The following is a 20,183-nucleotide window of genomic DNA, read 5'->3' on the forward strand; positions in this document are numbered from 1 at the left end:
AGTGTGGTCCTCGCAAACGCCGCCCGGGGGCGCTTGTTGTCCCAGAAAAATCTATTCAGCAGGCCCTGGAGTTTCTTCAGAGCCCCCTCGGTGGTGTGAGGGGGGGCATCTGAAAGACGTAGAGTATTCTGGGCAGAAGGGTCATTTTAATAGCCGCTAACCTGCCGAACCATGACAGGTTGAGGCGCGACCATGCGGAGATAGATTTGGTAGTCTGCTCTATCAGTTTGGTGTAGTTTAAGGAGAGCGTCCGGGGCACAGTCGGCGCAAGGCGGATGCCCAGATACGTAATGTCAGATTGCGTCCAGCGAAAGTCAAAATCCTGCTACAATTCAGCCACCTCCTCCGGTGAAACAGAAATGTTTAGGATTTCAGATTTAGTAAAGTTAACCTTAAAGCCAGCCGCGCCATGGAAGCCCGAATCTCCGCACAGAGGCAGCGCAAAGAGGCAGCGGGGTTCTGCAGAGCCAGAATAACATCATCCGCGTACAGGCTTATTTTATGCTCGTCAGCTCCAAATCGAATGCCCACAATGTCGGGGTGGGATCTTACACGCTGGGCAAAGGGCTCCATATAAAACGCAAACAGGAGCGGCGAGAGAGGGCACCCCTGCAGCGTCCCCCTGGTAATAGAGAATGGAGCCGATCTACCGCCATTGACCCACACGACCGCTTTCGGAGACGCATATAGGGCCTGAATCCAGCACAAGAAATTACCCCTCAGTCTGAAAGCCGGTAGCACTCGGAAAAGGAACCCCCACTCGACCCTGTCAAAGGACTTCTCCGCATCGATGGATAGGAGGAAGGCCTGAGTCTTTGCGCGGTGGACTCCATCCAGCAGGTGCAGCAATCTCTTAGTATTGTCACTGCCCTGGCGGGTAGGAACGAAGCCCGATTGGTCCGGTTCAACCACGCCATCCAGAAGGGGGCTAAGCCGCGCCGCAAGAATGCCCACGAAGAGCTTGGCATCGATGTTAAGGAGGGAGATTGGTCGATAGGAACTACAATCAGCGGGGTCCTTGCCAGGCTTGAGTATGACCGTTATGGCGGCATCAGACATAGAGGGCGTGACCGAGTCCGTATCCAGGAACGAATTAAAGAGGCGGGTCAAAAATGGAGCCAGTTCCCGGCAAAAGGTTTTATAAAAAAGTGCTGAGAAACCATCGGGCCCGGGGGATTTAGCTAACTTTAGTCGAGCAATGGCGGAGATAACCTCTTCCACGCGGATCTCCATGTTCAGGTCTCAGCATTCTCCAACAAGGGGGTAATGCCAGCCGCCTCAATGTACCGATCACAATCTGCGGGCGATGTACCCTCCTTTGTGTACAAGGTCTGGTAAAAACAGCGAAAGGCCGCTACGATCTCGGAGTCAGTAGTATGCGACACAGATTGGAGATCGCGGATGTCAGTGACGGCATGTGATTGGGCTTGGGCACGCAAGCGATGTGACAACATTTTACCCCCCTTGTCCCCACTCAGGTAGAACTTGTGATGCAAGCGCAGCAACGCATATTCTGCCTTATCGAGATCCAGATGCTTCAGCATGCGTCTCTTGGTTTCGAGCTCCCTCCAAACCCTGCGAGCCCCAGTATGTTTGTGGATAGACTCCAAGCCTCGCACCTCTCTCTCCAGCTCCTCTCTCTTATTTCTTCGAAGCTTGGAGTACGTGGCTGCTAAAGCAGTAATGTCCCCCCTAACCACCAGCTTCAGCGCCTCCCAAATAGATGCTATCGCCGTTTCTCCGACGGGGTTCTCGGCGAAGTAATGTGTGATAGTGTCCCTAATCTTCTCCACTACAGAGTCAGCGCGAAGCATGGAGTCGCGCAGCCGCCAGCCAGCTGAGGTGGGGCGCGTGCCGTATAGGGTAAGCGTGACCGGCAGGGGCGCATGATCCGAGAGGGAACGGGGGGCAATATCCGCATCGTGGAGGTGGGGCAACAGGGCGGAAGAAGCCAGAAAGTGGTCAAGGCGCGCGTATGTCTGGTGTGCAGCCGAGTAATATGTGTAGTCGCGCTCCTGGGGGTGTTGTAGCCGCCACACATCATGCAAACCACCATCTGACAACCACTGCTCCCCTTCTGTCGACCAGGTCCTGAGGTGTGCAGCCTATTCGCCGATCTATCAAGAGTCTCATCCATTACGAGATTAAAGTCCCTCCCACCAAGAGGAAAGCATCAGGGGAGGCAAGAACCTGGGCCAGAGCTGCGCGCAGAAAGGGCTCCTGATGTGTGTTCGGTGCGTACATGGACCCAATGGTAAAAATCGTGTCCCCCCACTGCACCCTCATTGCCAAAAACCTCTCTGTATATCCACCAGATGAGTCAAAACCTTACATCGCATCCGGGAGCTGAAGAGGAGAGCAACTCAGTTCTTCTTAACCGGACCCGATGACCACAGCTGAAGGGGAAATCTCCTATCTCGCATTCGGCGCTCGTCCTTGTGCAGGAGGTGCGTCTCCTGCAAGAGGCATACATCACCCCCAGATTGCTCAAGGAGGGACAGGACCACAGAGCGTTTCACTGGGTTGTTTAGCCCCCTGACATTGAGGCTCACCACCTTCAGCTCCCTAGCCCTCCCAATCTAACTAGATCAGCATCGTACGTGCCCGAGAGCAAATCCAGGGCCAAGCATAACCAGCCCTCATGTCCAGCGCACACACCAATCGGCATGAAGGGAAGGAGCAGAAATGCACACACAAGCGGCAGAGATCGGATGCGGAGTCCCCCCCTACCCACCCTCCCCTCCCAACACACACACTGAACCCCCCCACAACAGAACCAAACAAAAGTGGAAAAAGACAAAGTGAAGTACGAAAGTTCGTAATACAGGCCACAAAGGCAAGGGGAATAGGTACCAGCCCACAGTCTTCGAATTCCCGATACGGGACTCACTCATCCAGCAGGAAATACTAGAGTACCCCCCTCCGACGCCGGCAGTGTACCCTCCCGGGCCTCACGGCACCTCCGCAACATCATCTGGAGCCGCCTCTGTAACCAGAGCCACGGAGGCCACAGCTGCGCTCCTCTCCTGGAGACATACTGAGGAGTCAGGCCCTTTCTTGGACGCAGGGCGTCCCACTTTCTGCCAATCCGTCGAGCGTCGTCGACGCCTGAAGGTATCGCTACCGCCCACAGGCTCCGTCTCTGTGTGTTCTATGCCAAGGAGGTCCATGGCAGCTGTGAGCGAACGCACCTGAACCAGTTTGTTTTGCCAGCGGAAAATGAGTCGGAACGGGTGACCCCACATGTATGCGATGTTGCGATCTCGCAGGTACGATGTGACCGGTTTGAAGTCCCTGCGTTTCTGCAGTGTTGATGCAGCCAAATCCTGGTAGAGCACTGGGTTATGTCCACGGAACTGCAGAGGGACGACTTCCTGCACCATCTTGAGGATACGTTCCTTCAATTGAAAATCATGCACGCAGAAGAGAATGTCTGGCGGCGGTGCTTTTGTACCTTTGGGTAGACTCACACGATGCACTCTGTCCATACGAATGTCCGAGACCTCCTCGACTTGCAGGATTTGCTTAAAGAGGGCTTCGACATACTCACGCAGATCCGCTCCCTCAATCTTCCACCGCACCGCTCTGATACGAATATTGTTGCGGCCGGACCGGTTCTCCAAATCCTCCGCATGTGCCTGAAGGTCGAGGTTCTGCTCGGTGAGCCTGATAACGTCCTGCTGAAGCTGATGGATGTCGCCTCCCATCTTAAGGTCGTGCTCTTCCAGCGTGGCTACCCCCTCTCCTATGTCATCCATGTCCCTTCGGACCTCCCTCAAGTCCGCGGCCAGCTGAGTGCGCAGGCCTGCAATGTCCTCCTTGATTGCTGCAAAAAGTTCAAACATAAAGGCCTTGGTCGCAGGTTCCTCCACCTGGATCCGACCTGGAGACTTGTCTGCCACTGGGGACCCGGCCTGCACCGCACTCTTCGGTACTCCGTCCTTGCCCGGCTTGTCTTTCTTCATCCTATCCGCCGCAATGGCCGAGCGCGGTGGGCCCCTCCTCCGCAAGACGCTCCCGAGGCAGGTAAGGCCGCTGCACCGCCCTCACAGTCGGGCCAGGTGCCCACGGGTTCAATCAGGCCTCACACCGGCAACATGTGTCTCACTTCACTTAGAGGCCCTCAAACTCGGTCCCATAGGGGAGGGGGGCCGGCACCGTCAGCCCTTCGCTGGAAAGGGGGCACTCCGCGAAACCAGCCGCCACCCGGTCAGTCTTCAGGCAGGGCCCAAGCTCAGGGCGAAACAGTGCGGGATGGAGGTACAGCGCGCCTCAGCCGGGACTCACCAGCACACGTGGAGGAGGCCTCCGTAAGCCCCAAAGGTCCGGACCCCTGATAGGAAATTCAATGCCTCTGTGCGCAGGCCTGTATAGTCGGGGGACACCCCTCGTGCACCGCGACAAGCGGTCTCCAGTCAACTCTCTGGGGTAGGGCCACCCCTAAAGGCAGGCAGCAGTGGGCGCTAATGACTCTCAAGCCCCAGTCCAGGGGAGCGGGGCAGCAGGCTCCCCGACCACCACACACCAGTGCAATCCACACACCCCGGTGTATAGGGCTCAGTAACTCACCCCGGCAGGCAGGCCGCAAGATCGCCGTCTCATGTAGGGCCCCACGCCGCGTCCACCACCACGCGACCAGGCAGCACAGTCCAGGGGGGGGGGGGGGGGGGGGGGGGGTCCGGGCGGCAAGAATCAGCACATCGAGGGTTCTCCAGATGGCAGCCAGCCTTCAACAGGCTCCCGACTCCCAGGTAGGCCCCAAAGTCAGGCAGGCCTCAGAGTCTCAGGGAAATCCGTCTCCGGGCCATATAGCAAAGGCCCTAGAGCGACTCCAGAACCCAGCCTGGAATCAGGGCCCCAGAGAGCGATCCAGCGCCCCAGGGCTGGTCTTCACAGCCGGCCGGGCAGCGGCGGACAGAGCCAGCAAGGAGCCAAACCGCACTCAGCCCTGCCTCTTTCCGCTCCGGATAGGCCTCAAAGCCCCGGCCTCCCATAGCTCACCACGCCGCACTGGCTCAGCCGCCGGATCGGTGGTCACTCCTCCAGCAGGCGGCCTCCTCACATCTGCCGCAATTCTGGTGTCCACTCCCTCCTAGCCCCAGCCGGGGTCCGAACGGGCACAGCAGTGGGTGCGGGCGTAGGCTCCACCTTCCATAGTGCTCGCCCAGGGTTCGACTCGGCTGCCGGCCTGCGAGAAGGCCGCCTCTCCAACCTCCGCTTCCCAGGCACCGGGAGCAAAGCCAAGGCCACCGGCAGGATGTCCGTGGCACCGCGACCGCAGGTGACACTGCCGCGCGTGGAAACGGTGCCCCAAGAGGGTGCTACTCAATGCTGAGACTAGCGTGGCGCCAGAGGGACACTAGCACACGTCCTACTCCGTCGCCATCTTGGCCACGCCCCATCTTCACAGCTTTTTTAAACCACCAAGGACACAATTTCGAAACAGGCTCTCTTCCTTTAAGCAAACAGAAAGGAGAATCCTCAGTAGTAGATTGAGGAGTTATCCCGTACAACCACAACTTCTCCCTCAACTTATCCTTCCACAATGATCCAAAATTCTGCGCCCACAAAATATCTTGTTTCAGAACTCTATTGTATCTCTCCACCTGGCGGTTCATACAATGCAGTAGTGATGTGACAAATGCTAAGGAATTTAAGAAAATCAGACATCTCACACGATTTCATCTGCACACCATTGTCAGTAATGAGAACCTCAGGATAACCCTCATGAGCAAAAACTTCTTTAAAAATTGAAATGACCGTCTCAGAATTAGCATGAGGTACCAACTTCACATCCGGTTATTTGGAGTGGTAATCAGCCATAACAAGAGCAAATCTACAATCCTGAGGTAAAAAATTGAATTGACCAGCAATATCAAAACCTACCTTTTGCCATGGAAATTTTGGCCAACTCACTGGTATGAGGGGAGCAGGATTACATTTAAGCATCTTTTCACTACTCACACACTCTGAACATTCTCTCACAATTCTGTCAACAAACCTGTCCAAACCTGTCCACCAAAAAACATTCCTCATCAATCTTTTCATGGAAGACATTCCTAAATGCGTTTTGTGACTTACACTTAAAATATGATCACAGAGGGACACAGGGGGAATACATTTTCCCTTACGGAAAATTAAATCATCCTCAACAACAAGTTCATCAGAAACATTCCAGGAGATAGTACAACTGAAATTTCAGACTTAGCAGGCCATCCCAACCTAGTATAATTTATAACATTAGACAAAATTGCACCATTTTGCATTGCCTTTTTCCACATCTCTTCTGATATTGACCTGAAACTTTCAGATAGTATTTCACTGACACAAGCAACAATTTCTTCAACTTCAGCTACTTCACAATGAAGCCTAGAGAGACAACCAGCAGTCACGTTAATTTTCCCCGGTACAAATTCCACTGAAAAGCTATATTCTGGCAACCGGGACAGCAGCCTGGCAATGCGAGCAGTAGCATTCTGTCCCCTCCAGGAGATAAAATTGAAAGCAAAGATTTGTGATCTGTTCTCAAAACAAACCGTCCACCCCATATATAATTACGAAAATGCTCAACACTCCACACACAAGCAAATACCCCCTCTTTCAATGACAGCATAACGTCTTTCTGTCATATTAAGTGTTCGAGACGCAAATGCCACTTTCCACTCTTCATTCCCAGCATGTTGGGACAAAACACAACCTAAACCATAAAGACTTGCATCAACCGTGAGGATACAGGTCTTATTCTTACAAAAAGGTTTTTAAGGTGGGAGCAGCAATCATTTCTTTCTTAATATTGTCAAAAGCTCTCTGTTGTCTTTCTTCCCAAACAAACTCCTTATTCTTCCTTGTCAATTCTCTCAGAGCTTTCATTTTAGAAGCAAAGTCCATAATAAATTTGCTGTAATATTCGCATAATCCCAAGAAGGAAAGAAGCTTGTCTTTGCAGTCCGGTGCAGGAGCTTTTAAAATCGCCTCAACAAGACTTTTTTTGGGTACAACACCATCTTTAGACAATGTATGCCCAAAATACTCCACTGAATCTTGGAACAACTTGCACTTTTTCTTTTTTAAGGTCAACCCATGCTCTTTCAAGACATTACAAACATTCCTAAGATGCTCCATGTGTGTCTCTTTATCCAAAGAAAATATTAAAATGTCATCTTGAAAACATTTCACATACAATTTCATATTTCTAAAAAGATTACACATGGATCTCTGGAAAACAGAAGCTGCCGATGCCAATCCAAAAGGCATTCTTTTGAATTGGTACAGACCTTGGAGTGTAATAAATGCAGTAATGTTGCGTAACTCTTTGGCCAGCTCAATCTGATGATATGCAGATCGAAGATCAAGAGTAGAGAAAATTGTGGCACCACCTAACATGCTAACTACTTCGTTAATATTAGGTAATGGATGGCAATCTACTAATGTGTTAGCATTGAGAGCTCTCAGATCAATACATAATCTCAAATATTTATCAGCTTTCCGTGCCAAAACGATCGGAGAAACCCATTCCAATGACTCCACCTCATCTATCACTCTGCCATCTAACATTTCTTGTAAAGCTTTACTTAATTCCTCTCTTACATTAATGGGAACATTTCTAAGTTTTTGTTTAACAGGGGACAGACCTTTGAGTTTTATCAAATGAGTGAAACTTTTAAGTTTTACTAAATTTTCAGAAAAAAAATCAGGAAACTCATCCGCAATAAGGTTAACTACTTCTTTATCCTCAACAACCATGACGGGTTATTTGTTCAGAGGGTTTAAAATAATACCCAGTTTCCATTGGTCTCTCCAACCCAACACATTCACACCTTTTTTTGCAACATAAAGTTTTATATAAGTAGACCTCTCTTTGAATTTTACTTCAGAGGCAACAAAACCTATAAAATCAATGGAAGACCCATCAAAACCTTCAGTAACAATGTCTGGAGGACATAAATCTTTGATGGAAATTTTATCACAGAATTTTCCATTAAAGTAAATCTCCGTGATAATAGTCCACGGAGATTCAGAATCTGCCATAAGTTCCAAATCTTTTTCTAAAAATTGTACAACACAATTAGGAGAATTAAGTGTTTCACCTTCTAGAGCACAAAGATTTATAACAGAAAGTACCATTCCCTTCTCCTCAGAGCATTCTGTATCAGCAAAATGAGTACAACGCACACAAGAGACTTCACTATTCTTAGTATTGATTTTTCCCTCATTAAAATTCTTTTTCCTATCATCTCTACATGCTTTGGAGAAATGTCCTATTCTCCCACACCTAGTACATTCTTTCCCTATCGCTGGACAAAATTTAAAAGAAGCCACATGGTTGAAGCTACCACATTTAACGCATACTATATTCTTATCAAAACTTTTGTTCGTACTACTAGCCTTTGTGGAACTGTTCATGGCACAGACTTCATCAATGCACTTATTGCCCTTGTTACCTTTGGCATTTACATCCTCAATGGTTTTCATCCACTTTTCAGACTATTCAATGGCTTTTGCGGTAGCAATACTGTCATGTAAATTAGGATTACCTAAGAACCATTCATTTATTCCTAACATTCACAATTATCTGGTCCCTAATCATTTCATCAGCCATACCGCCAAATTCACACGATACAACAAGATACCTGAGAGCCATTAAAAAGTCGTCAAATGACTCTGATTCTCTTTGTGCACGTGTATAAAACTTGTACCTATTGAGAGCCAAACTGGTTGTAGGTTTAAATCTTGTGTCCATACGTAAAAGTACTTCATCATAAGCACTTAAATCTCCTTGAACTATAGGCAAAGCTCTAAAAACAGCTTGTCCCTCTTACCCCAAACAATGTAGGAGAATATTATTTTTCCTTTCATTACCCATTCTCTCACCATCTATAGCTTTAATGTAAGTTATAAACTCCTCCTTCCATCTTTTCCAAGGAATGGGAGGCTCACCGTTACACTGTAAAAACTTTGCTGGGGGTTCAAATTGCATGGTAGATAATAATAATTTTGTGAAACAGAATAAAACCTACCCCCCTTTAAATGTCACAACTCATATTAATATGAATGGTGAGAAAACAATACAAAAAATTTGATGAAAATTATTTTGCAAACTCATGACAAATAACAATTAAAATATATGAATCAAGGTTTTAATATCTTGGGCTAAATATCATCAACGTAAATGTTGTTAAACAAACAGGAAGATGTATTAGCCAGATGATGCTTAAAGTAATGTTTTGCACAAAAAAGGACCTCTTAAGCCGTATGCATCGGCGCGTAAGTTATTATAATATTCTTAAAATATCTGATAAGGAATGCGCAGTCGTGCGCATCGGCGTTGAATTTAATATAAATTAAACTTCCGTATACTTCACTCCTTCCGATCCTTGCCAAAAATTGTGACATTAATGGGCAGCGTTTAACCCGATTCAACATGGCGCTACGCTACGTTACGTGACGCGATGATGAAATACGTGATGTCGTGCCAAATCCTTGTAGTACAGAACGACACGGACACGGAGTATCGCTTGACAACGCTTCTTCCAATGACGCTCATACGAAACCAGGGTAGTGTCAGGGCGCATATGGGAAGATAGAGCAGCAAGCACGGGAAGCGTCACGGGGACTGGAAACTACATTTCCCGTCATGCTGTGCGCACATTACTGAGGACGCACTGACTCAAACACGCCTCTGACGCATGCAAATGGCGTTGCATAAGATATGATGGCGCCTGGACGAGGACGCAGATTATTCTTGCCGTGTCCAGTATTGCTGTGTGTTCCGGACGGTAAGAGTGCGGAAGCACCATTGTTTTGCTCCTAAGACCTTTCCCGAGGATCCGTGATCCCAGCGGGTGTTGTGATCTTCTGACCTTCTCCCGTTGGTGAGACGTGCGTAATTTCCTAGCGGTCTCTTGCGGGGAGAAGGAAGAGCTCTGCCGACTCCGCTCCTCCGTGCCATCCCCCCGTTGGTAAGACGCGCATAATTCCAAGCGGTCTCTTGCGGGGAGAAGGAAGAGTTTTGTCGGCCATTTTCTGTTTTCCCCTGTTGGATGAGACATGCAGTTTCCAAGCGGTCTCTTGCAGGGGAAAAGACCATTTATTTCTGACACATCATGTGGAATGCTTAATTGTGAGAACATTCTCTACATGCAAGACTATGTACTTATATCTACTAACAATGTTACATTAGTACTCTGCATTATGAATGAATAATGAGGATCATACTATATAGACTCAAGGAGTAGAGTCTTTCCTTCTAGTACTTTGGTTATTTGGGATTTTCACCCTTGAAACTTACTTTGAACCAGTGCTGTGTTATCTTTTGTTTATAGGTTGGGATCAGTTAGGGGGATGCTGGGTTATGCTGATATCGTATGTTAAGGGACAAGCCTGAGTCACAGGTACGCATACATACAGGGTGAAGAGGTCCTGCACAGAATGCTTCCTTAGGTAGTGTAAACATACTAACTCGTTATTTCTTTGTATTAGATTGAGGCTGATACTAGGTGACTTCCCCTCCGGTCTTCCCCTCCATTACAGCCAACCGTACTTTTCTTTACAGGTAGCTATACATCCATCATAGCTATAGAGGGGTCATTGTAGACTGATGGATAGATGTTGATAGTGAGAATAGTACGTCCCAGTAATAACTGTTATCTCTCTTTTATTTGTTTCTAGATCTCCCTCCCTGCTGTTCCTACCCTTTCCTTCCCTCACTTGACCATCCACTAGTCCGAGAGGATTTATTCCATTCGGACTTGGGGCTGTCGAGAGGTGGTTCCCCTTGAGCATCGGCCTGACCCCGAGGAGAACCTGGAGCCTTGACAGAATAATCACCCCACGTTTTCTCTCCTCCCGATCAGGTGGAGGTAAAATGGCAACCCTAGACGATGTGTTAGCCGCACTTGTTTTAGTTCAAAATAAATTGGCTACATCACGCAGTGAGACTGCATTGCTTCAGGCTAGAGTCGATCGCCTACAGAGAAACCCCTTTGATGCAGGTAGCTCCTCTCTACCACCACTGGGTACATTGGTAGTCGAAGTCCCCTCACAAATACCGTTGGCCCCTCCAGAAATATATTATGGGGATATGAATAAAGTACAAGGGTTCCTAACTCAAGTCATGCTCCAGTTCCACTGTAAACCTAAAATGTTCTCTACGAATCAGGCCAGGGTGGCCTTTCTGATATCATATTTAGTTGGAGACGCTGCCCAGTGGGCAGTGCCCATAGTAAGACGAGACGATCCCCTTCTCCATGACTGGGATGCTTTTACGAATGAATTCGAAAAAACCTTTGACCGGAGAGCGGAAACCTTTTCTGCAGATAAAGAGTTACTAGAATTAAGGCAAGGAAGTAAGGACCTCTTGGTATATTTAAATACTTTCGTAGACTGGTGGCAGAGACAGATTGGCCAGAAACAAAGCAAGCCGCTATCTTCTACCAGGGACTAAAGGATGATTTAAATGATGTCATAGCCCAGGTGGACCTTCAGCCTAAGACTTGTACCGATCTAATCGAATTGACGCTTCGTTTAGACCACAGATTGAAGGAACGTGAGGGCGATCATAAAAGGAGGGAGCGGGGACCACTACATGTGGAGCCATCCAGAGTAACAGAACATAGGGCTGAAACCCCGGAACCCATGGAAATCTGAGCTGTCCGCGCCGCTCTTACACCCCAGGAGCGTGATTATCGGAGGAAACAGGGACTCTGTCTCTATTGCGGAAAAAGAGGCCATTTTTTGCGTGAATGCCCGGTGAAGCCTAAGAATGTTAAGTCCACGGCCGGGCAAGTTGCTGCGATAGCAGCAGAGCAGTCGGCGGAAAACTGACACGCTTGAGGAGGGAAGAAGGACACTCCTTGAGCAGAAATGATATTCCTTCAGTCAACAACGAAGATGCTAACAAAGCCAAGCATTTCTTTATTGAATTGACACTGGTGGTAGGAGAAGACAGGATTCCGTTCCACGTGATGGTGGATTCGGAGGCCACGGGTTGTTTAATGTATGAAGAAGAGGCTCACAGACTCGGAGTCGATTTAATTCAGAAAGACCTTCCAGAAGAAGTATTCGCAGTGGATGGTAAACTGCTGGAGTCTGGTCCGATTTGTTTTCACACAAAGGTACCAGGATATTCATTGCGAGTTCCTTTCTTTTAACATAATTCATGCCCCTAAATATGGAGCTATATTGGGATTGCCGTGGCTACAGAAACATGATCCCACAGTTGAATGGTCCACATTAAAGATGACAATGGATTCTGAATATTGTTCCACTCACTGTCTATGCCCCCTCATTGCACCATCCAAGGCCTTATCCTGACGATATCATATCGCCACGGCCGCCGAGAAAGAGGCGGCCTCACCAGATTGCTATCAAGAATTCGCCATGGTGTTTAGCGATAGCATGGCCGAAGAATTATCGCCACATCGGATGTACGACTGCCAAATCGATCTCATTCCAGGTGCTGTGGTTTCGTGCCGCAGAATTTATGCCTTAACCGAACCCGAAAACCATCATCTAAGGCAGTATCTAGATAAATACTTTTCTTTAGGGTTCATTCGACCTTCAAGGTCACCTGCAGCCTCCCCTCTTTTTTTTATTCTGAAGGCCAATGGGGAGCTTCGAACATGTATCGACTTTAGGGACCTGAACGCCATCACAGTAAAGAATCAATACCCTCTTCCTCTTGTCTCGGTGTTATTGGAACAAGTACAAGGGGCTGCAATATACACCAAACTTGATCTTCAAGGGGCCTACCACCTGGTACGTATGCATGAGGGGGATGAATGGAAGACCGCCTTCAAGACCAGATATGGGCTTTATGAATACCTCGTTATGCCTTTCGGCCTATGCAACGCCCCTGCGGCCTTTCAATTCTTTTTGAATGACGTTCTTCGGGAGTACCTCGACAGATTCGTGGTCGTATATATCAACGATATTCTTGTTTTTTCTGCAACCACAGATGAACATCAGGATCATGTTTGAATAGTGCTGCACGCTTTACAAAAGAACCACCTGTTTTGCAAGATAAGCAAGTGTGAATTCCACGTCTCAACAGTAGAGTTTCTAGGAGTAATGCTTACACCAGCTGGCCAGATCATGGCAGAACGAAAGGTCACCGCAATTACGGAATGGCCCATCTCCAAGACCGTGAGGGACATTCAATGCTTTTTGGGGTTCGCTTACTTTTACAGGCGTTTCATACATCATTTTTCAGCCTTGGTGGCGCCTATCACACGGCTGCTGCGAAAAAACATTACTTTTCTGTGGGATGAAGCAGCCCAGAGTGCTTTTGATTCCTTGAAAACTGCCTTTTCTTCTGCTCCAGCTTGGGCGCATGCTGATCCTGATTTGCCTTTCATCATAGAAGCAGACGCCTCTGACGGAGAAGTAGGAGCTGTATTATCACAAAGACATTCAACTACAGGGCTGATGCATCCAGTAGCCTTTGTGTCTCGTAAATTGAATAGTGCAGAAAAAAACTACACCATCGCAGAAAAGGAACTGATGGCTATTAAGATAGATTTTTCTGAATTGAAACATTGGATTCAAGGGGCTGAGCATCTAGTTACAGTCTATACCGATCACCGCAACCTGCAGTTCATGAAATCGGCTAGACAACTTACTCCTCGACAACTCAGGTGGATGATGTTCTTCTCCGAGTACAACTTCATTTTCACTTTCAGGCCAGGTAAAGACAACAGAAAAGCAGACGCTTTGACAAGACAAGATACTCAAATGGCAGATGTCTCAAATCCTGCAAGAGCCATCATTTCGCCGGACCAAGTGGTGTGTATTACACAAACCAACAATTTTCTTTTTAAAATCAGGAGGGGAATCCGTACCTTCTCTTGGAGAGACTGGCTCAAACACCATCCGGAATGGAAGATGTTCCAGGGGGTTCCCATGAAAGGAAAGCAGGTGTTGTTACCTACCAATGAACTCAGGAGACAAGCTTTTCGTTGGTGCCATACTCTTCCATGTGCAGGACATGGTGGGACCCGGAAAACCATTGAGAACACCCTCAGGCAGTTCTGGTGGCCGTCTCTTCGTAGAGATGTTCTTCTTTGGGTGCAAGGGTGTGACATATGTGCTCAAATGAAGACGGACAATCGGAAGACGCAAGGCCTTTTGCAACCCTTGTCCACTCCAGAAAACCCCTGGGAACGTTGGTCAGTTGACTTTATAGTGGGGCTGCCTCAAGATAAAGGGTATACGGTCATCGTTGTGGTGGTGGACTATCTGACAAAAATGGGGCACTTTATCGCCTATAAACAACTTCCTACTGCATGGCAGTTGGCAAATCTGTTGTTAGTTCATGTGGTTAGGTTACATGGGCTTCCTCGTACCATAGTGTCAGATAGGGGATCCCAATTCACTGCACAGTTATGGAGAGTTTTGTGTGCGAGGTTGCACATATCTTCCGCTCTGTCCACTAGTTTTCATCCGCAAACTGATGACCAGACGGAATGGTTGAACCAAACACTCAAACAATATCTACAATGTTACGTGGATAGTAACACAGAGGCTTGGGTAGACTGGTTGTGGATAGCGGAGATTGCCTACAATAATGCACTACACAGTTCCACGCACCATTCACCCTTCTACAGTTCCTATGGATTTCACCTGCGGTTTGTCCCTTTTGTAACTCCCAGTCATACCTTGAAGCTCCCTGAAGTTCAGAAGAGGTTAACACAAATTAAAAATACGCTACTTGACACCTCTCTCCATCTCAAACATGCCATGGTATTGTACAAGAGACAGGCCGATAAGCGCAAGAGACCAGCTCCGAATTACAAGAAAGGGGATCTTGTCTGGCTATCCACAAGTAATATCAGATTCAAGAAACATAGTTTTCTGAACCCTAAATTTATTGGCCCTTACAGGGTGGTGCATATGGTAGGGCAGGTTGCGGTGAGGTTGCGTTTGCCTTCGCATTTCCGTATCCATCCTGTTTTCCATGTTTCCCTGCTGAAACCTTCCCGTTGTCCGGTGAAAAGACGTCCTTTCCCTTTATGGGTGAACCAAACTGAGGAATATGAGGTGCGTGGTATTTTAGACTCTATGATTACGCGCAACCGTCCGAAGTATTTGGTGTCTTGGAAGGGCTATGGGTCTGAGGAGGATTCATGGGAGCCCGCCAACGCTGTGCATGCACCTCGTTTGGTGGCTGCGTTTCACAGGAGGTTTCCAGACAAACCTGGTGTGTGTCAGTGCTCTCCGAAATGGGGATGTACTGTCAGGGCGCATATGGGAAGATAGAGCAGCAAGCACGGGAAGCGTCACAGGGACTGAAAACTACGTTTCCCGTCATGCCGTGCGCAAGTTACTGAGGACGCACTGACTCGAACACGCCTCTGACGCATGCAAACGGCGTCTCATCAGACATGATGGCGTCCGGACGAGGACGCCGATTATTCTTGCCGTGTCCAATATTGCTGTGTGTTCTGGACTGTAAGGGTGCGGTAGCACCATCCTTTTGCTCCTTAGACCTTTCCTGAGGATCCGTGATTCTAGCGGGTGTTGTGATCTTCTGACCATCTCCCTTTGGTGAGACGCGCGTAATTTCCTAGCGGTCTCTTGCGGGGAGAAGGAAGAGCTCTGCCGACTCCGCTCCTCCTTGCCTTCCCCCCGTTGGTGAGATGCGAATAATTCCAAGCGGTCTCTTGCGGGGAGAAGGAAGAGTTTTGTCGGCCATTTTCTGTTTTTCCCTGTTGGATGAGGCACGCAGTTTCCAAGAGGTCTCTTGCAGGGGAAAAGACCATTTATTTCTGACACATCATGTGGAGTGCTTAATTGTGAGAGCATTCTCTACATGCAAGGCTATGTACTTATATCTACTAACAATGTTGCATTAGTACTCTCCATTATGAATGAATGATGAGGATCATACTATATAGACTCAAGGAGTAGAGTCTTTCCTTCTAGTACTTTGGTTATTTGGGATTTTCATCCTTGGAACTTACTTTTATCCAGTGCTGTGTTATCTTTTATTTATAGGGGAGATCAGTTGGGGGGATCCTGGGTTATGCTGATATCGTCTGTTAAGGGACAAGCCTGAGTCTGTTACAGGTACGCATACATACAGGGTAAAGAGGTCCTGCACAGAATGCTTCCTTAGGTAGTGTAAACATACTAACTCGTTATTTCTTTGTATTAGATTGAGGCTGATACCAGGCTACTTCCCCTCCGGTCTTCCCCTCCATTACAGCCAACCTTACTTTTCTTTACAGGTAGCTATACATCCATCATAGCTATAGAGGGGTCATTGTCTAGACTGATGGATAGATGTTGATAGTGAGAATAGTATGTCCCAGTAATAACTGTTATCTCTCTTTTATTTGTTCCTAGATCTCCCTCCCTGCTGCTCCTACCCTTCCCTTCACTCACTTGACCATCCACTAGTCCGAGAGAATTTATTCCATCCGGACTTGGGGCTGTCGAGAGGTGGACCCCCTTGAGCATCTGCCTGACCCCGAGGAGAACCTGGAGCGAGGAACGTCTGCAGAAGCGGAACTCCAACAGCAGTGTCTTTAAAAGATGCAGTAGGTTGATTCAATGAATCTGTTGAAAATCCATAGATGAATGTCAGAAAAAGATTAAAAATTGGGGAAATCACGGTTGTAAATAACCGAGTAGCAGTAGAAATCGCAATAGCTCCAAATACAAACATCCAAGTAGAAAGCAGTCTTCTTTTTCCTTAAATGGCATAAAATGTTATCGTAACGCTCCTGTGCCTTGAAAAGTAGCAGGTACTGTTTTCCCTCGTCGCCAGTGTGAAATTTAGGATAATAAAGGTCCAAAAACCAAAAGTAGTGCAAAGTAAGATTTAATCCAGAAGGCATAGTACTGCTGTCATCAGGTCCAGTTGCAGAGTGGATTCACATTCTATTAAGAATCAAGGCAAACTGGAAGGCATGTGCCACAGTCATAAGTATACAACATACTTAAAGAGGAAGGAACAAAGTAAAGGAAATAAGAATAAATTATGAAAATATAAATAGCAATATAACACTGTCCCCTTTCCACATTGCTCTTTACCATCGCAAAGGAGCCCATAACCCCCTGCTTATGACGCAAGGGCACTGACTGGGGGATACCCCTGAAGGACAGGTCATACACAGTGTCTCAGTACACATACAATCTCCTCATCTATTCAAAAGATATCACTTCAGACCTTACTCTGCTTCACGATATACTCAATGAGTTTGCAACAGCTGCTGGATTGTGGGTAAATTGGGACGAATCAGCAATACATCCCCTCCACACTGACGAACAACCTCGATCCATACGCTTGGGCACTCCCCCTCAACGCTGGCAGGGTACAGCCACTCACTATTTAGGGGTTTGTCTCTACCAAAATCCTTTGGACATTTTTGATGGGAACATTCGGGTAGCACTACAGGGCATCAAGACACAAATGTACTTCTGGTGCTCCTTACCTCTCGCCCCAATAGGGAAAATTACCATGGCAAAAATTATCATGCTGCCTCATCTACGTTTATCACTTTACTAACCTCCCCTTGGTCCCACCCCACACATTTTTCCAAGAACTTGACTCCTTGTAGCGAGATATTATCTGGGGTAACGGACAACATCAAGTGACACTTCGCAAGATACAGTTTCCCATGGACCAAGGAGGGTTTGGTGCCCTGTCCTTTGTGGCGTATTATCTCTTGGCACAATTGCAGTGGCTATCATGGTGGACTGCTTGGAGATATGTTGGGAAGGTCTGCAACTTGGATGGCATGATGTCATTCCCCAGTGTCTCATCGCTTCCTACTTCCTAAAACAGTACCCCCCCACCTTGCCACCCAAACAGGTGGCTGTGGCCCGCACCTGCATAACAGGCATACACTGCATGTCTCCAAAATCACCAGTGTATGTTCCTGCACTGCCCCTGGTTGGTCTTCCTAAATATCCTGGGTCATATTCAAGACTCGACCTAACCCCCTGGACAGGATTCTCAATCCACACAGGAGGAGATCTTTACCTCAACAGTCAATTTCTCTAATTTGATTAGCTAGTAACAAACTAGGATTTACCCTCAGGGAAATTCCTCTTTCACCGTAGGCTCATCCACACAAACCAAACCCTGTGGAATGCCACCGAGGCAGAACCCACAACACACCCTGCATTACAGACTATTTCTATGATGGGTCCCGGCTATCATCTTATTACCTGGATGTATAAAGCTATACACAGGTTAACCATGCTTCCCCTAAACGCTCCCCGGCATAGGTATGAGAAGGAGTTTGGGCGTGGGCTACATGATAAGGAGAGGGAAATAGCTTTGCAATTCCTGCGACAAGTGTGCCATAACTCTTGCTTTAAAAATATGCAATTGTTTATGTTACAACACACATACCTTACCCAGGCCCAAATAAACTGGTTCTTCCCCCAAGCAGACGGCAGCTGTCCCAGATGCCAGGCTCCTGGTTCACATTTACAGCACATGATTTGGTCCTGCCCAGCCCTATACCAATTCTGGGAGAAGGTACACAATATCTTACATCAAGTCACTGAGCCCCCCCCGAAATCCACACATGGGAGGCATGCTCACTTGGTATTTCACAGCAAACACCGCAAAATATGCTCTTGTTTCACATCCCTAGCGATCCTCCTTTCCAAACATACCCTCACCTTGCATTGGCGATCCCCAAAAGCCCCCGCAGTGGCGGCCTGGTTTGGAGCTGTCTGTAAGTGATGCCCTCCTCTATGAGGAAATTTAAGACCTTCACAAACAACCCGTTTTGCCTCAATGGGCCACTCTTTTCTTGCAGTTTGTCCAACTCACTGGCAATGATGACCTTCCTCCATAGAGACCCACCAAATGCTCGACAGCTGCCACTATCCACTGTCACCCACACCGCTCTCCACATATGTATTCCATGCTGCATCACTCCTTCCTTGCTGGTAGATCCCGCCAGCGTTGCTACTACCTTTTTCTTGTCAAAGATACCTTGGATGATGAACCCCGCCGACCCCCATGAAACAAATCTCCTACATCCCCCTTTTCCCCAGTTGGCACGCCAAACCTTTTATGAAAGTTCGAAATGCTGGTTACATAAATACAACAGTACCTGTCATGCGTATGATTACTCCCACTATACTTATATGCTGGACTTACATGTTATGTATTCAATTGTATATGCCACATTTGCTTTGTATGGAAAGGTATATTTCAACCATGCTTTATTGTCGACTGTATTTTCCTTTTATGTTTACAAAATGAATAAAACTGATTTTTTTTTAAAATGCAAATAAAAAGTAGCGTTTAATTTACTGGCCCTGGGTACATGTAGTACAACTTTACTAGGGACTTATAAGTAAATAAATGTGCCAATTGGGAACCAATTTTACCATGTGTAAAGAAGAGAGCACAAGCACTTTAGCACTGATTAGCAGTAGTAAAGTGTGCAGTTATAAAAGCCAGCAAAAACAGATGCAGAAAACAGGAGGGTTGAATGCAAAACGTTTGGGGGTCACTCGGCAGAAAAGGCCACGTCCAACACCCTCCCCAAGGTTTCCAGCGATAATAGCATGCCTCCGCAACGAACCTCTCAAATTGAAAAGTAGGGCAGAATGTGGAATGTTAAAAAACTAAGCAATGGAGAAACGTCTCCCAGTTCGCACATCTTTCTCATTTCTGAAGGACAAAACCCCTACAGAAATAGCCAAATAATTATTTTAAGCAATGGAAGCGAGAATATATGTAACACTAAATCTGACAGCAGTGCTGACTTCTTGTTTACCTGTTCGTAATTGTTGTTTTCTAAAGAGCATATCCTTCTTTCTCTCCAGGGATGTCTCCACTTTATGGCTGCAATTTGTATTTCTTGCTGCAAGTTCTTTTTCTTTTTTCTAGGCATTAACATGTACATTTAGAACATTTAAAATAAACATATCTAAGAATCAAAAACCGAAGACGATACAAGGTGACGGACCTATTGGTTAGCACCTCACTATATCACTGCTGCCGTATTAAAATGGTTGTACACAGTACTCCAGCACCTGTCACCTTTTGGTGCCACTGGTTAATTTCCAAAGCAAATTGAAAATAAGAAGTTACACCGAACAAAACACATTTAGTCCATTGTCATTTCTTTAATTTCTTCCTTTATTTCAAAATCAGTAATCATTCATGAAAACAGCCAACACGTTTCGTTCCCCAAAAACACAAGCTTTTG

The 20,183-nt window shown here is 47.2% G+C and overlaps 1 protein-coding gene across 1 annotated transcript in view; it reads right to left on the reverse strand.

Moving 5' to 3' along the window:
• LOC147707523 (lebercilin-like) overlaps window positions 1-20,183 on the reverse strand; it is a 1,017,522-nt gene that overhangs the window by 313,189 nt on the left and 684,150 nt on the right. The window contains exon 9 of the mRNA XM_086925225.1: window positions 19,749-19,857. Coding sequence (XP_086781351.1) covers window positions 19,749-19,857 — 109 coding nt within the window. The remainder of the gene's footprint in view (window positions 1-19,748; window positions 19,858-20,183) is intronic.

Source organism: Lissotriton vulgaris, chromosome 6, assembly GCF_964263255.1.
Source record: "Lissotriton vulgaris chromosome 6, aLisVul1.2, whole genome shotgun sequence".
In the NCBI taxonomy this organism is placed as follows: Eukaryota; Metazoa; Chordata; class Amphibia; order Caudata; family Salamandridae; genus Lissotriton; species Lissotriton vulgaris.